This window comes from Triticum aestivum, chromosome 5B, assembly GCF_018294505.1.
Source record: "Triticum aestivum cultivar Chinese Spring chromosome 5B, IWGSC CS RefSeq v2.1, whole genome shotgun sequence".
Taxonomy (NCBI): Eukaryota; Viridiplantae; Streptophyta; class Magnoliopsida; order Poales; family Poaceae; genus Triticum; species Triticum aestivum.
The window spans coordinates 136190979-136211891 of record NC_057807.1 but is presented as its reverse complement, the minus strand read 5'-3'; the positions used below and the strand labels follow the sequence as shown (position 1 = coordinate 136211891).

The 20913-nt window shown below is 44.0% G+C and overlaps 3 protein-coding genes and 1 long non-coding RNA gene across 11 annotated transcripts; 2 read left to right on the top strand and 2 right to left on the bottom strand.

Annotated features, from left to right (window-relative positions):
- The first annotated feature begins 268 nt into the window (after positions 1–268).
- LOC123110823 (protein RTF1 homolog) lies at positions 269–2708 on the top strand. Its single transcript, XM_044531442.1, has 2 exons — positions 269–396; positions 498–2708. The coding sequence occupies exon 2, from the start codon at positions 538–540 to the stop codon at positions 2518–2520; it is 1983 nt and encodes a 660-aa protein (XP_044387377.1). The 5' UTR covers positions 269–396; positions 498–537; the 3' UTR covers positions 2521–2708.
- Positions 2709–3451: 743 nt separating this feature from the next.
- Positions 3452–6191, bottom strand: LOC123110824 (probable 2,3-bisphosphoglycerate-independent phosphoglycerate mutase). The gene is made up of 5 exons (XM_044531443.1): positions 5829–6191; positions 5272–5417; positions 4916–5192; positions 4124–4396; positions 3452–4044 (listed from the first exon to the last, which is right to left on the bottom strand). Exons 1-5 carry the CDS (start codon positions 6135–6137, stop codon positions 3565–3567), a joined length of 1485 nt encoding a protein of 494 aa, XP_044387378.1. The 5' UTR covers positions 6138–6191; the 3' UTR covers positions 3452–3564.
- Positions 6192–6284: 93 nt separating this feature from the next.
- Positions 6285–13061, top strand: LOC123110826 (uncharacterized). Of its 3 annotated transcripts, XM_044531444.1 has the most exons (14): positions 6288–6413; positions 6495–6684; positions 7810–7896; positions 8412–8498; positions 8785–8831; positions 8905–8962; positions 9549–9662; positions 9955–10074; positions 10469–10513; positions 11515–11777; positions 11856–12045; positions 12503–12575; positions 12661–12787; positions 12872–13061. In XM_044531444.1, the coding sequence occupies exons 3-12, from the start codon at positions 7824–7826 to the stop codon at positions 12547–12549; spliced, it is 1044 nt and encodes a 347-aa protein (XP_044387379.1). In that variant the 5' UTR covers positions 6288–6413; positions 6495–6684; positions 7810–7823; the 3' UTR covers positions 12550–12575; positions 12661–12787; positions 12872–13061. The 3 variants fall into 3 exon arrangements, with proteins under 3 accessions (XP_044387380.1, XP_044387379.1, XP_044387381.1); XM_044531445.1 differs by lacking the exon at positions 10469–10513 and having other exon boundaries at positions 6285–6413; XM_044531446.1 differs by having other exon boundaries at positions 6312–6684; positions 8775–8831.
- Positions 13062–15014: 1953 nt separating this feature from the next.
- On the bottom strand, positions 15015–20421 carry LOC123115850 (uncharacterized). 6 transcript variants are annotated; one of them, XR_006456778.1, is made up of 8 exons: positions 19908–20123; positions 19511–19622; positions 18119–19414; positions 17892–17987; positions 17028–17081; positions 16484–16661; positions 15752–15880; positions 15015–15305 (listed from the first exon to the last, which is right to left on the bottom strand). It is a non-coding gene; the product is annotated as an uncharacterized lncRNA (long non-coding RNA). The 6 variants fall into 6 exon arrangements; XR_006456776.1 differs by lacking the exon at positions 17028–17081 and adding an exon at positions 20137–20421 and having other exon boundaries at positions 17892–19414; positions 19908–20030; XR_006456773.1 differs by having other exon boundaries at positions 17892–19414.
- Between the last annotated feature and the right edge of the window lie 492 nt (positions 20422–20913).

Sequence of the window (20913 nt, the reverse complement as noted above, 5' to 3'; positions counted from 1 at the left end):
TTCTACGTTAACTTCTTATAATTAAACTTTCTGCCTTCTATAAAAATATGGTACGCCATTGGCGTACTCTCAAAAAAAAACCCGATTAACAGCAATCGTGTCTCCGTCCGGAAATACTTGTCATCAAGATGAACAAAAGGGGATGTATCTAGATGTATTTTAGTTCTAGATACACCGCTTTTTATCCATTTTGATGACAAGTATTTCCGGACTGAGGGAGTACCATTGACTACCCTCAACCAGAAGTCCAAAACCCAAAGAGGCAGCATAATAAACGGGCCCGTTGTTGAGTTCTTTGCTGCTGCCAAGGCCCAACAACAGATCAGAACCCCTCTTTTTCCCCTCTCGTGTTCGACGGTGTCATCGACCTCTCGCCGCCGCCACCGAAGCTCCAAGGTAATCCAGCAGATCTTCTTCCTCCCTCTCCACTTTTGCTACTCGGTGGAGTACTCATGGCGGTTTATTTCCCGATTTGCTATTGGGAATTGTTCTTGTAGGGGTTCTTGAGGAGGAGGAGGAGGAGGAGCGTCATCGGCGATGCCGGACCCTAACCTGGACGATCTGCTCCTCCAGGCCGCGGGTCGGACCGTGGGGAAGGGCGGCCAGTCCCGGCAGTCGAACCAGCACTGGCAGCAGCATGGGCGCCGTGCTGGGGGCTCCTACTCCGGCGGGAGCGGCTCCGATGGCTCCGACGACGGCGACTCCGACTCGGACGTCGCGCCGAGCCACCCGAGGAAGAGGCTGCCGCCGGGCTCGCAGGTGCCGCTCAAGAAGAGGCACCAGACGGGGAAGGGCGGCAGTCGGGGAGGAGGATATGACGACGAGGACCCCGATGACGAGGGGAGGCGGAGCGGGGGTGAGGACTCCGACAGCGCGCCGTCCGTCGGGAGCGACCTGTACAAGGACGAGGACGACAAGGAGCAGCTGGAGAACATGACGGAGCTGCAGAGGGAGATGATCCTGGCGGAGCGGAGCACCAGGATCGACGACTACAAGCTCAAGAAGCTGGCACGGGCGTCCTCGTCCAAGACGGACAAGGCCCGGAAGGACAGCCCTCCCCCACCGCCCAGCCGGCTGCGGGCCTCGGCCCGGACTGACAGGTCTGCCACCAAGAGCGCACTCGACGAGCTGCGAGCCAAGAGGATGAGGCAGCAGGATCCGGAGGCGTACCGTAGCAGGTTCAAGGATCTGGTTCCCAAGAGTGGCGGCTCACCTAATAGACGCAGGGCTGGAACCCCCCCGAGCGATGGTAGCAATGATGGCGGTCACAGGGGGAGGATGAACAACCATGTTGGGATTGCTGAGGATAATCGGGATGATGAGTTTGACGAATCACCAAGTAGACTTGACCCTCTCAAGTTTGATGATGTGAAGAGCATAACCCTTCGGAGGTCAAAGCTGGTGAAGTGGTTCATGGAACCCTTTTTTGAGGACCTTGTATCTGGTTGCTTTGTGCGGCTTGGGATTGGCAAGACAAAATCAGGCACCCCCAAGTATAGGCTGTGCATAGTTAGAAACGTGGATGCTAGCGACCCAGATCGGCAGTACAAACTGGAGAGTTACGAAACATGCAAGTATCTCAATGTTGTATGGGATAATGAAGCTAATGCTGCTCGGTGGCAGATGACTCAGGTCTCCGACTCTCCTGTCCTTGAAGAAGAGTTCAAGGAGTGGCTTCAAGAGGCTGAAAAGAATGGCGTACGCATACCAACGCGGCAGGAAGTGCTGGAGAAGAAAGAAGCCATTATAGAGGCCTACAATTTTGTGTATTCAGCAGATACGGTACAGAAGATGCTGCAACTGAAGAAATCAGCTGTGAGACGTCCTATGAATGTTGCTGCTGAGAAGGATAGGTTGAGGGATCAGTTGGAGATGGCCCTGGTCCGGAGGGATGATGCAGAAGCAGAAAGGATCCGTGCAAGGTTGAGTCATCTGCAGAAGATTGCTCAGCCAATGTCAACTAATGAGAAGGCAGCAAAGTTAGAGGAGATGAACAGGAAGAACCGTGCTGAGAATTTCAAGAATGCATCAGAAATGAAAGCTGTTAATACAAGTTTGAAGGCTGGAGAGGCTGGTTATGACCCTTTCTCAAGGAGGTGGACAAGATCGAGGAACTATTATGCAGCAAAGCCAGAAGGAGAAGCAGAAAATGCTGAAGCCGCCAATGGCAACAGCGATAATGTAATAGCTGTGACGGAAGCTGTGAAGGGTGGGGTGCGAGTTGGCACAGCAGTCACAGCTTCAGCTCTGGTGGCAGCAGCTGAAGCTGGGAAGCTGGTTGATACCAACGCACCTTTGGATCTCGGGACAGAAACGAATCCGCTACATAATTTTGAACTTCCTATATCACTGGCTATTCTGGAGCAGTATGGTGGACCCAAAGGTCAGTTTGAGGCCTACATGGCGAGGAAGCAGAAGATAGAAGCAACGATGGGTTACAAGATCCCTGACAATGATGGAAGGAGGCATGCTCTAACTCTCTCTGTGAGCGACTACAAAAGGCGACGTGGTCTTCTTTGAAAGATATATCTCTCCTGGTTGCTCGATGTATCTGTCCTCTTGGCAACAAGACTTCTGCTCGCTCTGACAATTGTCCAGACCAGTTGCATTTTTCGCCTTGCTTTCTCTCGAGTAATACACTGGAAAGGCAGATTGTGCGTTTATTTTCATAAATACATAGACCTGTACGTCTGAAAGTGTTATTGACATTTCATGGCGTTTTTTGGAGTAATTACGTTTCATGTTTGTACTTGCGGATTGCATCAGTTCCTTTGAATCCTATCCAAGGTTGCTCTTGCTTGAAAACAGTGGATAGTGCCAGGTGGAAATGTTCTGTTTCTGTATATTTGTCATGTTTCTCTTTCCTGATTGACCTGTATATTGGTTCCATTGTTAGTTTGGTCACATCCAATGTTGATTTCGATCTACTTAGGTGCTACTGTTCTTGGTGTTATGCTTTCTATGTGGCCAAGGGAATTTTAGCTCGGGATTACGTATGTATTCATGTTTCTGTACGTATGAAACGGTATTTAACTCGTTCCTTATCATTGCATTCTGAATGCTCTTCCGTTGTCTCTGCTCCAATACAAGTCTTTGCGCGACCAAGATATTTGCATCACAATCTATAGCTGTTGATAAGAGAGAGTAATGTGTTTCTTGGATGAACAGTGCCTTCTTCATATGGGCCTGAACATAGTGCCAAATTCTTCTTGCCAAGCTACATAATGCTCCGCATATTGTTGTATAGCTTACACTGTAGGCACAGAGGATTCAGCATAAAGACCACATATGGGCTCAGAAGTTTGGTAAGCTTAGAAAAAAGAAGTTTCATAAGGTGGACGCCTCAAGAAAGGGAAAAGGAAAAAAAGGAGGCTTAAACTTAGGACGCCAATTCCCGGCGGACATTCGCTGGGTAACATGGCAGTTGTGAACAGATTCAAACCACATGACATTCCACCTCAACCATGATAGATTTTATTCCTATCGGATTAAGCTGGTTCTGCGTCGTTTATCCGTTCGTCATTATTACAAAGATCAAGTACAGTGTTAGCAATCGAACTGGCGTTAATCGTTCTTTGCTTTCATGAACTTCTTGATGATGCCCATCATCTCACTTCCAGGGAACCGCCCAAGGCAGCCCCTTGCAGCAGCAATCTCGGTGTATTCACACACTGTATCGCCGCTAAAAGCTTTACGCTCCCCAGGCTTGTGTTCCGCTGGTTCTGAATCATCAGTTAAATCTTCTCCGGATTTAACCAAAGGCAGCGGGAAATCGTCAAGGGGGGTATTCATCACATTGCCCTCCCCAATCGCTCCCACGAAATCTCTCAGACGGCATATTGCAAACGGGACAGGTTCAAAGCTGTGGTCTCCGTACTCAACAGGAGTAGAGTGGTCTCCAGTGACACAGAGGAAGTACTGGTAGTGCCCCGACTTCTCAGCTTCCCACAGGAGCCTTGCAAGCTGACCAATAGCCCGGTCGACAGCTTCCAGACCTCGCACCTTTAACTTGACAGCCTTGTCATGGCCAGCATCATCAATAGCCTGCACTAACGTTATAATACAAACTATCAGCATCACACAGTTAATGCTAGTTTTCAAGAGAGCCTATATTTATTTTAACCTTGATGTGCAAGAAACCAAAGTCGTATCCATTTTCTCTTCCGGTTTTATATTCATCCTCTCCAGGCACAAAAACGCGAGGTGGTGTGTCCAGAGGAGCAGAGAGTGCCTTGGCTATAGCTTTTGCCTTGGAAGTTAAGAGAGTTCTATAATCTCCAGTTGCTCCAGGTGCTTCAAGGATATCAATGCCCAACGACAGCCCCAGCCCGGCTATGATCTTGGTAGGAGCTACCATGCATGGTGTGAGTCCATGCTTGGTTTCAAAGGGAGGTACCTAGTATAGGTGCATGCAACTTCATTAGAAAGGAAGTCCAGTAGCATCAAGTTCCAGTAGGTAGAAAACATGTTAAATCATAACCAGGGAACTCTTGCATGCTTTAGATGGGAAACTCTTATGCTCGCCGGAGTAATCTTCAATAGATTTGGAAGAGCCAATGCAGATGTTGGCCAAAAGCGTGTTCCTATATGTGTTATGATGACAAGATGCTCTAAGCTTAAGTTGGTAAAAATTCAACATTAGAACTCAAGAATCAGATCAGGATTATACTTATTTTGATGGGATTGAACCATGGTACTCGAAAGCAAAGATCACTGTGCAAATCTTTCCGAATCTATCTCTCGTTTTGATATTGCTACCTCCAGCGAGTTGCACTGCTTCCGCAATTCCAATTATATCAATACTTTACTTATTTACTCCTATTTATTACTCCTGGAATTATCTATTTATATGGACATATAACACCCCATTCTAGGAATTAGTAATCGTACGAGAAAAAAAGTTGAGTTCACTAACCTCAATCCGGATACCACAGCCTCGCAATAGCACAACATTAGCAATATTCTTCCCCTCGACAGCACGCTTTGCATTGATGGGTTGAGAAACCAGTATACATGTGATCTCCTTAGAGAGCTCGTTAACCACAGCTGCGGTGTTTTTAGCTTCTTCCGAATCATCCAAAGGTTCAGCCTTTAGATGCAAGCGGTTGTCTTTCAACGGATCAGTTCCGGAAATGTTTCCACTTAGCCTTGGTCCTTTCACAACCACACCACATCTGTGCTCAGTAGCGTACCTGTAGAAAGAGGTGTAAATTATGGGAATAGGAAAACCAATAATAACACATTAATGCTCAGCATGAATAGATGGTGCACCTGACTCTCACTTCATATTCGGGAAATGATGGGAGCTTCATTCCATCTAATGCAGCACAGAGGATTGGGCCTTCCTCCTCAAAGTGCCTATCCGCCCTCCTGCTCACGATAACCCCCGTGCTTTCGTCCAATGTAGCAAAGTTCGACTGTGTGGGTAAATAATTCAGCAAAGGGAAACAATACATTCATCAGTTCAGACATACCGTTTACTGCATGGCTTCAAAAGTACTCCCTCTGTAAAGAAATAAAAGAGCGTTTAGATCACTACTTTAGTGATCTAAACGCTCTTATATTTCTTTACGGAGGGAGTACCAGTCTACAATCCGGGGCATTAACAAAGGGAAATAGTATGCAAAAATCTAACAAGAAAGGGCTCCAGTTTACTAAAGGAATTACAAGACTAGTCAATGATCTGAACCATTAGCAGTAAATTAGCTAGAAACACTATATGAAGTAAGCTAACTAATTAGAAATACTAAGGCACAAGAGCGCACTAAGGCTGATCTACTGCTATAGGAAGTAAGAAATGTAATCAACAAGTGTCTCCAGAACCGGACCTTGAAGGCGATGTCGCCCGGGGCCATGGCGAGGCCTGCGCCCATGGACTCGAACGCGCCGCGGCCGCGGTAGTATACGCGGGGATCGTACCCGAGGAGGGAGAGGTGCGCCGTGTCGCTGCCGCAGGCGAGCCCGGGCTCCACGGGGTCCATGAGCCCGACCACCCCAGCCGCCGCCACAGCGTCCAGCCGCGGTGCCGCGGCCGCCTCCAGCGGGGTACGCCCACCGAGGGAAGGGATGGTCACGTCCCCTATCCCGTCCACCAGCACGAACGCCACCCTGCTCCTCGCCGACGCCGCCGCCGCCATCGCCGACGCAAAGATGCCGCCCTCTTTTGCTTTCCCCTCCCCCCCTTGCTGCCGCGGCGAGCAGCTAAGCGGCGAGCGGCGCTGGCTAGGTCGGACCAGTTACGTTGGATCCGGACCCAGACCAGGCGTCCGACCCGGTCGGTTCGCTCGTTACAAGAACCGACCGAGCCCGAACGCCTCCGCCCCAAATCTCCAAACGCTTGGCGCTCGCTTCGCCTTCGTGCGCCTATTCCCCTCCCCATCGCCGCCGGCGATCGCCGGGATCCTCCCCCGAGCGTAGGAGATCTCTCTACGCCACCTTGCCGCTTCTCCTGCGCTTTCCTTCGCCTCTGGCTCACTTTTTTCGCGCTCTTCTAGTCGCGGAATTTGGCATGTGACAAGTGGGATTGCGCGGGGGAAGGAGGCGCCCGCCGGCGAACAGTCCTGCCGGCGGAGACGCCTGCGGCGCCAGAGGGCCACCGATTGACACCGAGATTTCCTCAACACCCCCTGATTTTTCCGGCATTTTTTGAGGGCTCGGCGTCCTCCAGGAATTCGGCTATTGCAGGTGAGACACTTGTGAAGTTAAAAGGAAATTTCCCGTGTGTTTTTTACTGGGGTCAGTTCGTCAAAATTTTAGTCGTAATTCGATCTAACTCCGTGATTGGTTTTAGTGAAGCCCTGACTTGTGAAACAAGTTTTTGATATTCCTAAGAGTTTTTTATTCGGAATTTGATCTCAAATTTGAAATGAATTAGCGACTAGTGGAATGATCATAGGTGTGCGATATTCAGATTGTCACATTGTACATGACACTGCTTCGTGTGCTTTGCCTGTTAGTTGTGCACTTCTCGTTGTTTGAAACGTTCAAGTGTAGTGTGATCTGAATGTAGGAGAGGACGTAATGGTGGGGAGATCAAACTTGTATTCGGGGCACATATTTTAGGATTTCATTAGATTTGCCGCAATGTGAGAAGCTGGACGGGGAATGTCAATGTAACATCAGTTAAATTCTAGTTTCTTTTTTGTCTTTTTTTACAGTTTTGGTTTAACTCTCAGGAGTGTGAAAAGATTGAGGCCACACATGCAAATGGAACTTATGCAAAACTGGCTGATAAGTTGGCCAGGTGACAGGGTATTGAGTTAACAGTACTATATTCATAATGTTCATGGCGGTACTTAGAGATCTTGGAGTTTGAATTGTCAGCGTAGGTCTGCGATTATTTTTGTTCATTGTTTCAGCCTTGAGTGTTTAGGATTTAATTTCATTTTACAAATATTCAGAAAAAATTGACATGTTGAATTGTGGACATCAGCAACTTCTGGTCCCAAATGTTTTCAAGTTTGTTTCTAGTTATGAAATGCGAGCTGGAGTATCAAGACTGACACATTGGCTAAGGGCTCATGTTGTATATGTAGCTGCACTTGTGTTGAAATTTCCCATTGGATTTGTTAATGAATCGGTGGCACATGGGACACCACAATACCACATACCAGTGACACATCTTTGCATCTGTTTTCTTCATGGAGAGACTTAATGCTGGAAAGACAATGATCAGGCATATAATCAAACTACAAGTTTTGAAATAGTGAACACACTGCAAAGTTTCTTACAACATGATATCACCCAAGTCCAACTTTGGATGTTTGAATATTTTTTAAACTAATATCATGTGCATTTGGTTTAATGTAGGTTGCTATCACAAAATGGTCTGCATGGCCGGACATTTTAAAATGGCTTCTGTGCTAAAGCTAATGATGGAAAATCATGCCACACCTGGTAAACTATAACAAATGAGCTTCCATTTAGTTTATTCTCTTGATTTTATTGGTGGATCCCCAGTTCCCCGTATCCACCAGAGTAAAACCAATAGTATTGGTATTATAAAATTCAAGTCATGATGCCTTTACAGTTGTTTTCTTGATTGCAAGACTATCGGTTTGTCTATATAATATAGAAGTCAACATGAGTTCAGTCCCAAATATAAGTTTCCATTTTCACAAATACCTGTAACTTGTATACTTATTATGTCTCCGTTTACATTATCTCTGTTTGGAGGTAGTGTAATGACCTTAGACATTTCATCATCTGCATACAAGGTTATGGTTTTTTTAATCATATTTGGAGAACTGAATTTCGTTTACTTGCCTCCATATTTCATTTTGCTGGATTTTTTAAACATAGCTCTCATAAGAGAATAAAATAAATGCTCATTGTTAGAAAAACGTACATAACTTAAAACCTTCTGGGTATTTGAGAACGAAAATAAGATCTCCCCCCTGACGCATTGGCAGATGAGGTGATTAATGAGAAGAGTGCTTCACATATCCTACACAAGCAGCTTCTTAGCGCACATGAACCAAATTTGCTTGATGAAGATGGTAAGTTCTTCCATTTCTTGAACAAGGGATCACAGACTCACACACTAACATTAGAACTTCTGCGTGCCTTTATCAGTGGCACTATTTTTCTAGCAACCATTTTTATTACTCAGTTTTGTCTGATGTGTATTTTATTTGATAACTGATTTATCAGTTTTTCTCAGTTTGTTTCTCGGCTCACATACTACATATCATGTTTACGTTGTGACACACAATGCCATTATATTATAGTTCACATTGTAAAGTTATCAGTTGACGCCACAATTTATCATTTAGTTATGTGCAGATATGCATATATTCGGATCAAAACCTATGGCTGATCCATTGGACCTGGTATTTTTTGATAAACCTAGATCCCCCCTTTTCATTTTCTGCTTCCAGTTTGAGCTGACATCTTATATTGAAGGTCCGCTGTGATACATGCCAGAAGCCTGTTAAGGCCAGCCATTATGCACCTCATGCAGGTATTGTTCAACACGTTAGACCAAACACTGTTTTGGTGTAATTTAGTTCATATGAAAGCATGACAATGAATATGACTCCAGGCTAGTTAGTGCATAAATGACACACTGTTTTTGTTGGAAACAATGCTGCAAACATCTACTGTATATATTTATAATTTAGCATGACTCCAGGCTAGTCACTGCATAAACTACATTATTTGCAGTATGTATATGCAAAAGGCCCCATGTCGTTGTGTTGTCATAATTTGACTTTGTTAATGACTATTGGCACTATCACTCTATTATTCATCATGCAACTGGCCAATAATGTTAATCAACATGGTATTGTATTGTGAAGTCATTCATTTATTTAGGGTGGCGTTATTTGTTCTATTACTATATTACGTTAAAACGTACAGACATCAATACTTGACATGTTATATACCAAAAGTTCGAGTTTTCATGGTTTTTGATTTATGACTGTTCCAAACCTTCCTTGTTACACATTTGCTTGGTGTGACTTTAATTAAAATATTAAATTTACACTTTCTACAAGGTGAGTCCATTGAACTGATCTGGAAATTCATTGATATTTTGACTTCTGCAGAGCGATGTAGCTCAGGGAAGGTGAACCCAAACGATTCAATGGGTGTAGAAGACGATGTTCATCCTATGAAGCCTCCAAAGAAGGGCAGGAAAATAAAGCTGACAAGCAATGGAAGTATCCCTGTTAATAGCTTATGCGAAACAATTTGATTCTTGTTTATTTACTTTGGGCGTCTACATTACACTGCTACTCCCTCCGTCCGAAAATACTTGTCATCACAATAGATAAAAGGTGATGTATCTCGAACTAAAATATGTCTAGATACATCCTCTTTTATCCATTTTGATGACAAGTATTTTCGGACGGAGGGAGTATATGCGTTTTTTGTGTTCAATGTTTTATCTTCATATCCATTCCTTATTATATGGATTTCCGTTCGAAGTTTTGCTGCCTTGACATCTGATAGATCAAAAGGTACATATAAAAGTGAAATTAAAATCTCAGCCCGAAAATAAGAACATCGTCAATGACTTTGAGTTGACCAATGGGAATGAGAGCAAACCTTTAAATTCTATTGCTGATCAAAGTAAGTGGTACTTTCTTTCTAATTCAATCTGGTGAAGTTTTTATTCTACTTCATTTGTTGTTTAATAGTTTCTTGAAACATTTGACCTTTGTATGTAATGCTGTTATTAGTATTGCCACCACGTTTCTGGTTTGCATTAGCTTGTGGTCCTCCATGATACAAATTTATAAGCCCACTTTTGTTTAGATGTGAAATGCGTTAATCCAAGTCCATTATCTAGAGAAATTGATAGTACGGACTACAGAGGTGGCGGATGTGTTCGACTCTTGGGTTGCAGCTTCACTGTCGGGATAGATGTTTCAATTGGTAGCTATATAATGGTTGTGGCAAGGTCCAACTTTCTGGTCAGGTCTTAATCGTGCCATGGCTTATTTTATGCTTCTTTGTTGTATAGGGTTCAAAACATCTGCCACCAATGCTCCTGAAAGTCGTTTTAGAGGTACAATGTACTTATCAGTATGCTTATGTTTTGTGCCGCTTATGTTTTCTATGCACATGCATCTCTAATCATGCTAACGACCATTTTTGGGGGCCAAGTTTGCTCTTAAACACGGAATTGGTTGGCCTTTGCAGAAATAATTCCATGATTCGATAGCATCCCCTTTATATGTCCTATAAATTTAAAATCAGTCTGGTGTGCTTCAGCAAATGATATTATTTGACAATGTCAATCAATAAATTGTTGACTTTGTGATGTCTCAGTGCCAACATGATGTCTGGGAGTTATTCGCAAAAAAAAAGAATGATGTCTGATAGTGAATTTTACCTATCTTATTCTTCTGGGTTGAAGCTTAGAAATGCAGCAGTTGATTATTGTGAGCAATGCTAATATTTCTTAATTGTAGTTAGACATAGTTTAATCATCAGTAATATGAGCTCCTACGGTGATGCCCGCCCAACAGCTTTTTCTTCGATGGGGTTTCCAGTTTCTAATGGTACATCGATGTCGGTTTGTTTGGTATCAATTCTGGTTGATCATATCTTAATCGTTAGAAAAGCACATTAGAATATACGTGAAATATATGGGACTTGAATAATACTCCCTCCATCCCATAATATAAGATCGTTTTACAAGCTAAAACAGCTTGCAAAACGATCTTATATTATGGGATGGAGGGAGTATATGTGAAATATACTCTACTAGTTTTTCACAAGGAAATACTTACATACTAAACAAATGAATAAAATATACATGAAGGATCTGTGTTACGTGAGGATCTGAGTGGGAACCACAGTTTCTTGTTCGGGTCCTATATTATTTCACATTGGCTTGACTGTAAAACTTGCGCCTGTGTCTATCCGGTGGCACCAATAACCTAGCAAATGATAAGTTTGTGCCTTCTAAGTTAAGGCTAACATCATACTGTTTTTTAAGTTTCTCTGCACAGTTTGTTCTTATGAGATGGTGTTTTGATTTTTTTTTTTCATTTAATTTATCAGATGTGCCAGCTCCTCTTGCTACAAAAATGTATCATTCACGGGGAAACTACCAGCTTCGATTGGAGCTTGCTCAGCTTTACCGTGAATCATGCGCGGAGCATTCACACAGCTACGCAAGTAGTACAACTCCAAACTCGTCACAGAATAATGGGTTGGTACCATGTGATAATTCAACATTACATGGTTCTGATGATTTGGCATTACATGGTTCTGAATATTCAGTATTACATGCTGCTCGGAAGAGCAGCATTCCCAAAAAAAAGGTTTGGGGCCATCTCCTTGTGATCATAGGCGCAATATCTTAACATCTTCTATTACTGAGTGGTGCATATTTCCCGCAGCTTCTAGATCAGCTGCCTGCAAGCACATCAGGGTTGTGCTCAGGAATCTCTCCACAATTATCATCAAGCGGGCCAAGTCGTCTGCAGGCAACAAAAGCTCAGAGAGCAGACACTCCAGTATCTGGAGTTAGAAATGAATTGGGAAGAAGCAGGTGCAACAAAGTGGCAGTTCCTTCTTCAAAAACCACAGGTTGGAGCTGGATTTCACTACTTTCCTTTGTCCTGTAAAACACAATTTGGCCGTGTCGAATACGTAATTAATCTGCTCATTATTAGTTGCTACTTTGTTGTATATCTTTTGATACTTTTACTGCTAAAATGAACATAGGAAGCATTTAGTTAGGGGAGAGGTAATCATCACATGATTCACGGTCCAAATCTGCATGGCAAATAATTTCAGGCATTTAATTTTGGTGCAGTTCTTCAATAATAAAGCAACAGTTTTTCTTTGAAAAAACACTAAAGTAATATGGTGTGCTTCGGTTCTGATATAAACTAATTCATTTGTAGTCTTAATCATTACAAGAATGTTTGATCTAATTTTACTGGAAGGCTCTTGTATCAGTACCCTTTTTTATGTCTCAAAACCTGCAGAAAACAAATGAGGCATGCTTATATCATCTTACTTCTTGATTTCTCTTCTCTAGGCAAAAAGAAGACGCAGAAGCAATCTAACGCGCTACCTGCAATCTAAGCCTCAGTAGAGTAGCCCATTGATTGGTATTTACCTTTGACTTTGTTGCCACGAATTTCAAATCATGGAATTTGGTGCTGAACAATGGCTAATCTTGGATCGATCTCACAGGTTGTTCATTGGTATAGCCGCTTCATTGGTGAAAGTAATAGAGTATCTCATTTTGTTCATTTAATATGAAATTTATTCTAGTCGGAATGACTTCGGGACCGGACGATCTGAATACAAGGTCATTTTGGTAAGTCTCTATCTGGAATTCAGTCCACAGTTAGCGCTGCATGTATATCTCATATAAACTTGATGTCATCTGTTTTTTCTGTAGGCTCATTGACTCTTGGTAGAAGCTAACCACAACCCTTTCCGGCCCTGGTAATGGAACTAAGTGTAGATAACGTATCCGCGAAGTCCTTATGTTTATGTGCTCCCCTTGTTATAAATGACATGATGAATGTTCTCCAAACCAGCAGTAGCATTTGTTGCTTTTTTTATTAGAATATTATTGGTTGCTTTCATGTTTTTTGAAGGTAAATCCTCATGGCACTTTTATTCAATCTGTGGCAGGGTTATATCCAGTAGTACATGTCATAACAAGAAACTGGGAGCTCCATCTACCCAATCATAACTAGTTTTAGAATCATAAAAACCCCTAGCAAGATAATATGCTTCCCGGGGACAATGCCTAAATGAAATCGCTGGTATACCATGAGCTAAATGTAAGCATTCTGCCAAAACTGTCGCATAAGGACTCCATATTTCAATCTTCCCATTGCGTGTTTCGACCAGCTCCAGGCAATAGATTCTGCAGTTCGGGCGTTTGATAGTATGATCGAGATTCTGATGCCCCTGCCATAGCTTTCGTTGGAAATTCTGAAGAATTGCAATGATCACGCCCTCCAGCATCAAAAGAAAGAAGCATCAATATTTATTTTTATACGATCTCGGAGGAGGTTTTTGCCATCTTGCTTCAGGAACGGGTGCAGTCTGGACGAGAGGCATGATTCCCCGTAATTGCTTGAATAGCAAATGCAGTTGTCCAAGGTCAGGAGATCTCCTTGACGAACTTGGTAGGATTTCCTCTAGAACGATGCAGCCCGAACGGTCAGTGCATAACTATTCGCCAATCTGACATGGAGCATGGGGATCTTGACCTCTCTTGTAGCCAAGTTCACAGATCTCTTTAAGCCTATCATAGTATATGTCCTTTACATTATAGGTCAAGACCATCTCCCACAAGTTCTGATAATCGTTGTCCTTGTCTTTTGCCTCTATATAGATTTTTTTTAAAATAAGCTCTATATAGAAAATGCCTACCATCAATCCTCTTACACCCCACCCACAATTCCCTGATGCATTGTACCAGGCAGACAAATACTATAACAGCAAGGAGACACAAAAACAGGACGTACGTATAAATTAACACCAAGAGAAACAACTACGCTACACATGCAAATCAAAAGGGCAACCTTGGCACAACGAACACGAACGATGAAAATGGGCGGTGAACCAGCCGAACGGCACCAACACCAAATCCTCTAGGCGTCACGACGCAACCAAACCCGTTGAAGAATCAAGGATTGGGCCACACCTTGTGAATCAGAGCACACAAAAATGACCAAAGAAACGGGTCACCTTGAAGAACAGTTGTCTAAAGACCACCTCAAACCGAAGCACGCGAAGGATGTCACAATACCTACATAGGCGAGGGCAAAAAAAAAACATATAGTGAGAGCTCAAAACAAAGAGAGAATTCTTTATTTGATCCTTTCTTGAAATTTGGTTCCCTATTTGGCCCAGAAAAGTTATTTCTTCCTTATTTGACACTCATTGTAAAATTTGTTCCCTATACGACACTTCCGTCTATTTTGACCATTAACGGTGTTAGGTGTAACGTGGAAGGTCCATTCTACCCCTGGTTATATAAACACCATGCATTAGGAAACTTTTAGCAGCACCACCATACCGTTTGTGCTACATATACTATGTACGCATGTACTGTCAGCCTCTCCTGAGTGCACGAGGTAGCTAGCTAGCTTCTTGACGTACGCGAATGCAAATAAATCCAGTATGCACCAACGGGCCTGTTGGAGTTAATCACAATTAACTTGAATTAGTTAGGGTTAGTTCAGTTCAGACATTAGTTTTACTCTCTTTTTTTCGCAGCAAGACGTCAGTGTAACTTGTAGCTAGAGTTCATGTCGATCTGTATATTCGACAATCTTCCGAGTATATGACTTTCGTCTGGCCGACACCGTCTTAGCACACGTACTATACGCATGAAAAGATGAATGACTAGAAGCAGGCTATTCGATTACATCGATCCATTGCATGAATATATACTAGATCGTGATTGCGTCTTGGCGCGAGGGTACGGGTCCCAACATTTTGATCATGGTAAGTTAGTAGGAATCCAGGTTTTGTATATGCATTAACACAGGATAACACAGGCAGCCGAAGAAGATTAAAGAATCAATACTAAAACTACAGCATAATTCGTTCATAATTTACAATAACCATGGAGTGGTAAATCGACCCGAAGGACTGTCGGTGATCACACATAATTTACAATAAGGATAGGGTAGTCTGCTACGACACTGATTCAAAACGCCTCAGGCATCACGTCTATATACGATAATATTAGTCGATAAACCAAAAGAACTACATCTTCGTAGAAACATCGGTCGCATTCACCACAGCTCAAGCTCAGATGAGAAGTAACCACTATTTGTTGTCTTCATGATAAAGCAGAAGGATTTAGCCTGAGTAAGTGCAGCATGACATAAAGTTCAGTACAAAAGCCGCTTGATTAAGAGCAACAGAGCATATATTTCAGTGTTAAAGAGTTTCAGAAGCAGGCATAATGACACTGAGGTCAATATTGAGTAAGCAAACGACATACAAGGCTAAACCAAACTTGACTAAATAGGCTATTTTCCATACAAAGCAACAAAGGCAAAAAAAATATGCGAGAAGATTCAGGTAACCTTGCGTACCGGATACAAAATATATAGCATTTATAGAATCATATATCAGTCACAAAAAAAATCTATTCATTGGTATAGTTATTGGATCTATCTAATTAAAAAAGGCAGCAAACAACATTAAATTCATTAGAAATAGATGGCATTCCATATAGCAATCCACTCAAAAGGAAAAAGAATGGAAGATACGAGATTAGGTACAGCTAAGGGAAGAGTTTCATTACCAAGAGATCCTGCATAACCAATCTGTGTCATCACAGATATAGCCTGCTCCAAATCCTTTAATACCAAGTGCAAACTGTAACCTGCTCCAAAGGCTACTGCTTTGTGTTCTGTTTTATTTACTGTGTGTTCTGGAAAACAAAAATAAACAAAGAGTCATAGGCCCGGAACACAAAATGTTTTTCGATAAAGTTTACACTTAATAGACACAATTAATTACCAAATTTATCATCATTTTTGGTGAACATTAATAAACAGCGGACTCATGGTATTGGTATGTAAGTAATTATCTCCATAAGAGCTTCACATGCACGCAGACAACAGTGTAGTAAATTGGATTAGATGATATGCCTAGCAAATAACCTAAAGGGCCATAGATCTATCTTTTAAGAAGGTTAGTACAGGTGAGCTGGCTGATTCTATGGCCATCATCATCGACATTATGTTATAGCAAAAGATATACTTCTCCATGAATTAAGCATATATATGTGAATGACAGAGATATATATTGCGTAAGAAAGTCAGATAACCGTGAGATGTAACATAATGTACATGTAAGTGATCCATCACTGCAGCTAAATTTCATAAGAAAAAAAGGACACTATTGAGTAGGCAATGAAGCACTAATATTACAGAGTAATCTTTCCTTGAAGCCGCACACCATGTAGGCATAGATAAATAAGACTGGGGATTAAATCAAAAGAAATTGGATGGGAGAGAGAGAGAATCAGAACCTCTTCCATCTTTCTGTATGTTGAATCTCCATAGCCATCGTAGTTTTTATGATTTCCGTCGCCCCTTCCAAAAGTAGCTCAACCAATTATCTCATCAATCATTGCTGACAACGCCTCGTAAAGCTGAAACTACAAATGGGTTTTGCCTTTTTCCTTGAGCTCACACCAACATTAGTACCTGCAAAACAGCTCATATACAATCCAATGTCAAGGCGAAGACAAAGAAAAGAAAAATTAAAGAAAAGGAGATAGCTAGAACCCAAGGAGCAGCTAACCAAAAGTGAAATAAGAGGTAGAAAAGAAGACAAAATCCAAGCTAAAATAATCCTGATCAGATCCACGATGCAGTCCAACACCTCAACCAAATCCAAGTGGCACCAAACATGATTTACGAAGTATGAAACCAATTGTTTATTGTCCTTTCAAGACCAGATGCAATAACAGTAGTTTGATAGCTTAAATGGCAGGTCGTAATCAAATAAGCTGATTTTTATGATCAAGTGTATGATGAGAGGACTATGAAATGCATGGATGGCTTTGGTACCCGGATGCGGTGCTATTTATCGTTTTTGTTGTAGACAGTTAAGACGTAAACCATCTGCAGGGAACAAATGAGCAAAGAAAATAATTAGAGTGCAATACCAAAGGGCATGGACATTGTTGCAGATTGGTAATCAGAATCTCAAACACTAAAATAAGTTGGAGTTTATTTGCTTTAGCTGTACTTGAAGGAACAGACCTCCCAAGGAGCAAACGATCATACTATCTGTCAGTGACAGCAAATAATATATTCAGACCTCCTAAAGACGCGACTTCCTACACATACTTGATCTGAAACATTCACAGTTTGTACTTTCAGTGATAGCAATTCGTAAATTCAGTTCACACTTCAATTGTTCAGGAAAAAATCATTCCAGTGTCCCTGACACACTAAATCTTGTCATGCAGATAATTAGATGCAAATGCCACGAAAATTATCAAAGGCACAGTAGAAGAGAGAACCAGTTACTTGGATTAGGATATAAACATGTGCCAAAGCAGAGCATAACTTCATAAATGTGATTATTTTCAGCATCATCTCCTAGAGGAAGAAATATTCAAAGAGGCCGCTATATGTACAGATAAACACATTGGCGTTTGTCACACAGGTCTAGCAAGCCAGCAATGAACCATGTGCCTAATCTACTATAAATATAGTGTCCTTTATATCTGATTACAGGACACAAGCAAGATCGTGGTCCTCTCTCTCTCTCTCTCTCTCAACCAAAATCTTGATTCCACATTATAGTCTGCACAACAATCCTATCACTCAAATCTATGGTACAGTTGCAAGCTATGCCATAATAAATGAAGAGGAGATCTCAGATCAGTGGCTAGGAGGGGTTGACGAGAGCGATAGGAAGAGCACCTGAAGGACGATGGCAATGGCGATGTGGATGGCCGTCGCTCCTCCCGGTGATGGTAACGCGCCAAGTAGCAACAACAGTAGTATCCTGAACAATTCCTGCTGCAATTCATGTGCTTTAAAGCCTCAATCCCCCACAACAATCCACAAAAATGAACTGATCATTGGCATTGTACGCTGCATTGAACACGTTGCCAATCTGATCGCCACACCATGGTGCGTGATGGCACCTGACATTTGCTCAGCGTCGCTTGCTTGACGATGACGTTTTTGGCTGGTTCCTTGACGCTGGAGGAGACAATATCGACGGAGTAAAATGCATGGGTGGTCATTGAACTTGTCGTATACGCTCACTTTGGTCACTGTACTTAAGAATACAGTCAATACGATCACTATATACACATTGCGATGATTATACGGTCACTGTCGCACCGTATAGCTTTGTATTTTATTTAGTTGACCGGTCAAACAGTCCCAATGATGCCCTGTTAGCCCACTTTCTCTCTCTACTTATGCGGGTCCCATCTGTCAGTCGGTGAAAGAAAGAAAACAAGAGGCAAAATAAAATGTGCGTCTATGAGGATTTCTAACACAGAACATTAATGTGGTAGCAACAGTGGGCTAGCCAATGGAGCGCATAACAATTTTGGTTAACTTGCTGAGCGATTTTTTTATATACGTTAGCGAGAATGCATATAGTGCACACACTCAGCACGCACGCACTGCACTACTTGATCACACACCAGGCATCACGACAAGCTAGCGATGCGACGCGGACGTGGCGTACACAGTACTGGTCACTCTCCTCTTCTCCCCCATCGTCTTTTTCTTCATGCCTGCGACCACCATCACCTCTGTCCAGGCCCGGCCACCATCCGGCGCCACATGTCTGTGCTCGCCGTTGACTCGCGCACAGGCTGTCCTCTTGGCGCGCTCGTGCAGCTCCTCGCTGCCTCTGACTTCTTCTTTCTCAACGCCTTCGCCTTGTCCGTGCTCACTCAGACGTACGTACATCACAAGCGGGCGCACACACATGGCAAGCATCTTGTTCACGCATATCACAGTCACGCACAACACCACACAACACACAAACATGCACGTACCCACACAAGTACGCAGCACAAGCAACGGCCGCCCTGTTATGGTTGTCACGTGAATGCAAATAAATTAAACGCGAACTGAAGTTGGCTCGGCTGGCTAGCGTGCTGCACTACCAGCACGTCGTTCGGGTTCGATTCCACAGCAGCGGTGCACTCTTTTACTTTCCAATCGTACCCTTTATTTCTTCTAGCCACTGACAGGTGGAGCTGATACAGCGCCATTGAACTGTTTGACCGGTCAACTATATAAAATACGAAGCTATACGGTGTGACAGTGACCGTATAATCACCGCAATGCGTATATAGTGATCGTATTGACCGTATTCTTAAGTACAGTGACCAAAATGAGCGTATACAATAAGTTCAATGACCATCGATGCATTTTACTCATATCGACGGCACCATCAAGCTGTTGGCCACCTGCATCTATCAGTTCACATGTCAGAATGACAAGTAGACTGAATGTGTTTAGTGGCTGACTTCTGGTTCAGGGAGAAGTTGCTAGGTGAACATGTGATGTACCATTTTATTGGAAGAATCACCATCGTAGATCTTGGCTTCATCCCTGGTCTGCTCCTGCTCATCTTTCTGCGGGTTGTCGCTTCACATTTGGGAACGCTGCCTCGTTTTGGGCCTGTAAAAATCAGAGCAGAAAACCATGAATCTGAAACATTCAGAAAAAGTCCTAGCAAGAACAATGGTTTTCCAGTGTAAACTTTAAGCATGTAATTAATCAGTCTGCACTTCCTTCCGTCGTAAGACATGGTAGGATACGGCGCCTCCTTGTAGGCCACGTGCTGAAGAACTTCAATGCAAACTTGTGTGGATTTTAAACCAAGTCAGGAACGAGCAGCAGTGTCTCCTCCATCCAAGAACCGTCGTGAGAGAGAGGGAGGGAGAAGGGGGAGGGTAGTAGTACCGGGAGTGAGCTGCTGCTGGGTGTCGTCGGGGACGAAGGCGCTGCCATGGAGGAGGGGGTCGGCGTCATCGACTTTCGTCCGCTGCCTCTCCCGCTGGGCACCAAGGAGGAGAGCGAGGCTATCTTGGGAGCAGAGAAGGCGACGACGGCAAATCCAGAAAACATAGAGAGGACGGAGTGAGGACGACAAAGAGGGCGAGGCAGACGGCGAAGCGGAACGGCTGCTCACCGGGGAGCTCCTGGTCACCGGGCTGCGCGGCGGCCTCTGCGGCCCCCTCCTACCGGCGACGGAGGCGGCACACGACCCAGAGCAGCGCGACCACCTCGGCCTCCGCGAGCGCGAGCAAGCCACCCGACCACCGCGAGCGCCAGTGCCGACGCCGTCATCTCGGTGGGTTTGGAAGGGGAGGGGGCTGTGGCGGCTGCGGAGAGCGACGCGAGTGGCGGCCCCTCCCGGCGATGGCGGTGGCGGCTGATGATAGGGGCGCGATGGGGAGTGGAGGAGAGAAGGAGACGAAGGGGACGAATGAGAGAATGACAGGGCAAGCCGCTACCCTCCCCCACCCCGTAGCCGCACGGGCCAACCACCGCAGCACGCACGCCCCTGAAAGCAAAAAGACCGGAATGCCCTCGATGGGGGCAGGATATAACATGCGGTGGCACGGGATATTCACCGCCGGGTGCACGCGACGAGCCGCAGGGGACGTTTCGCTAGACCCAGCCACTGACAGACGGGACCCACACGTGAGCTACCCCACAGATCAGCGAGACCTGAACGAGTCCACGAAGTGACAGAGAACCCCGGAAGGCGGTAACTATTCATTGCTACAACGCCGTTTTTTGATCTGGCGGCCCAGATCGTCCAGAGGCTTGATCCGACGGCTAGAATCGCATCAGGAAAACGAATCGGACGGCCAGAATCCACTAAACTCTGAGAGCACCCGGGAGTGACTGCACCAGCGGAGCTAGGTTAAATCTTTTGGGGGGGAGGGGGGGGGGGGGGCAG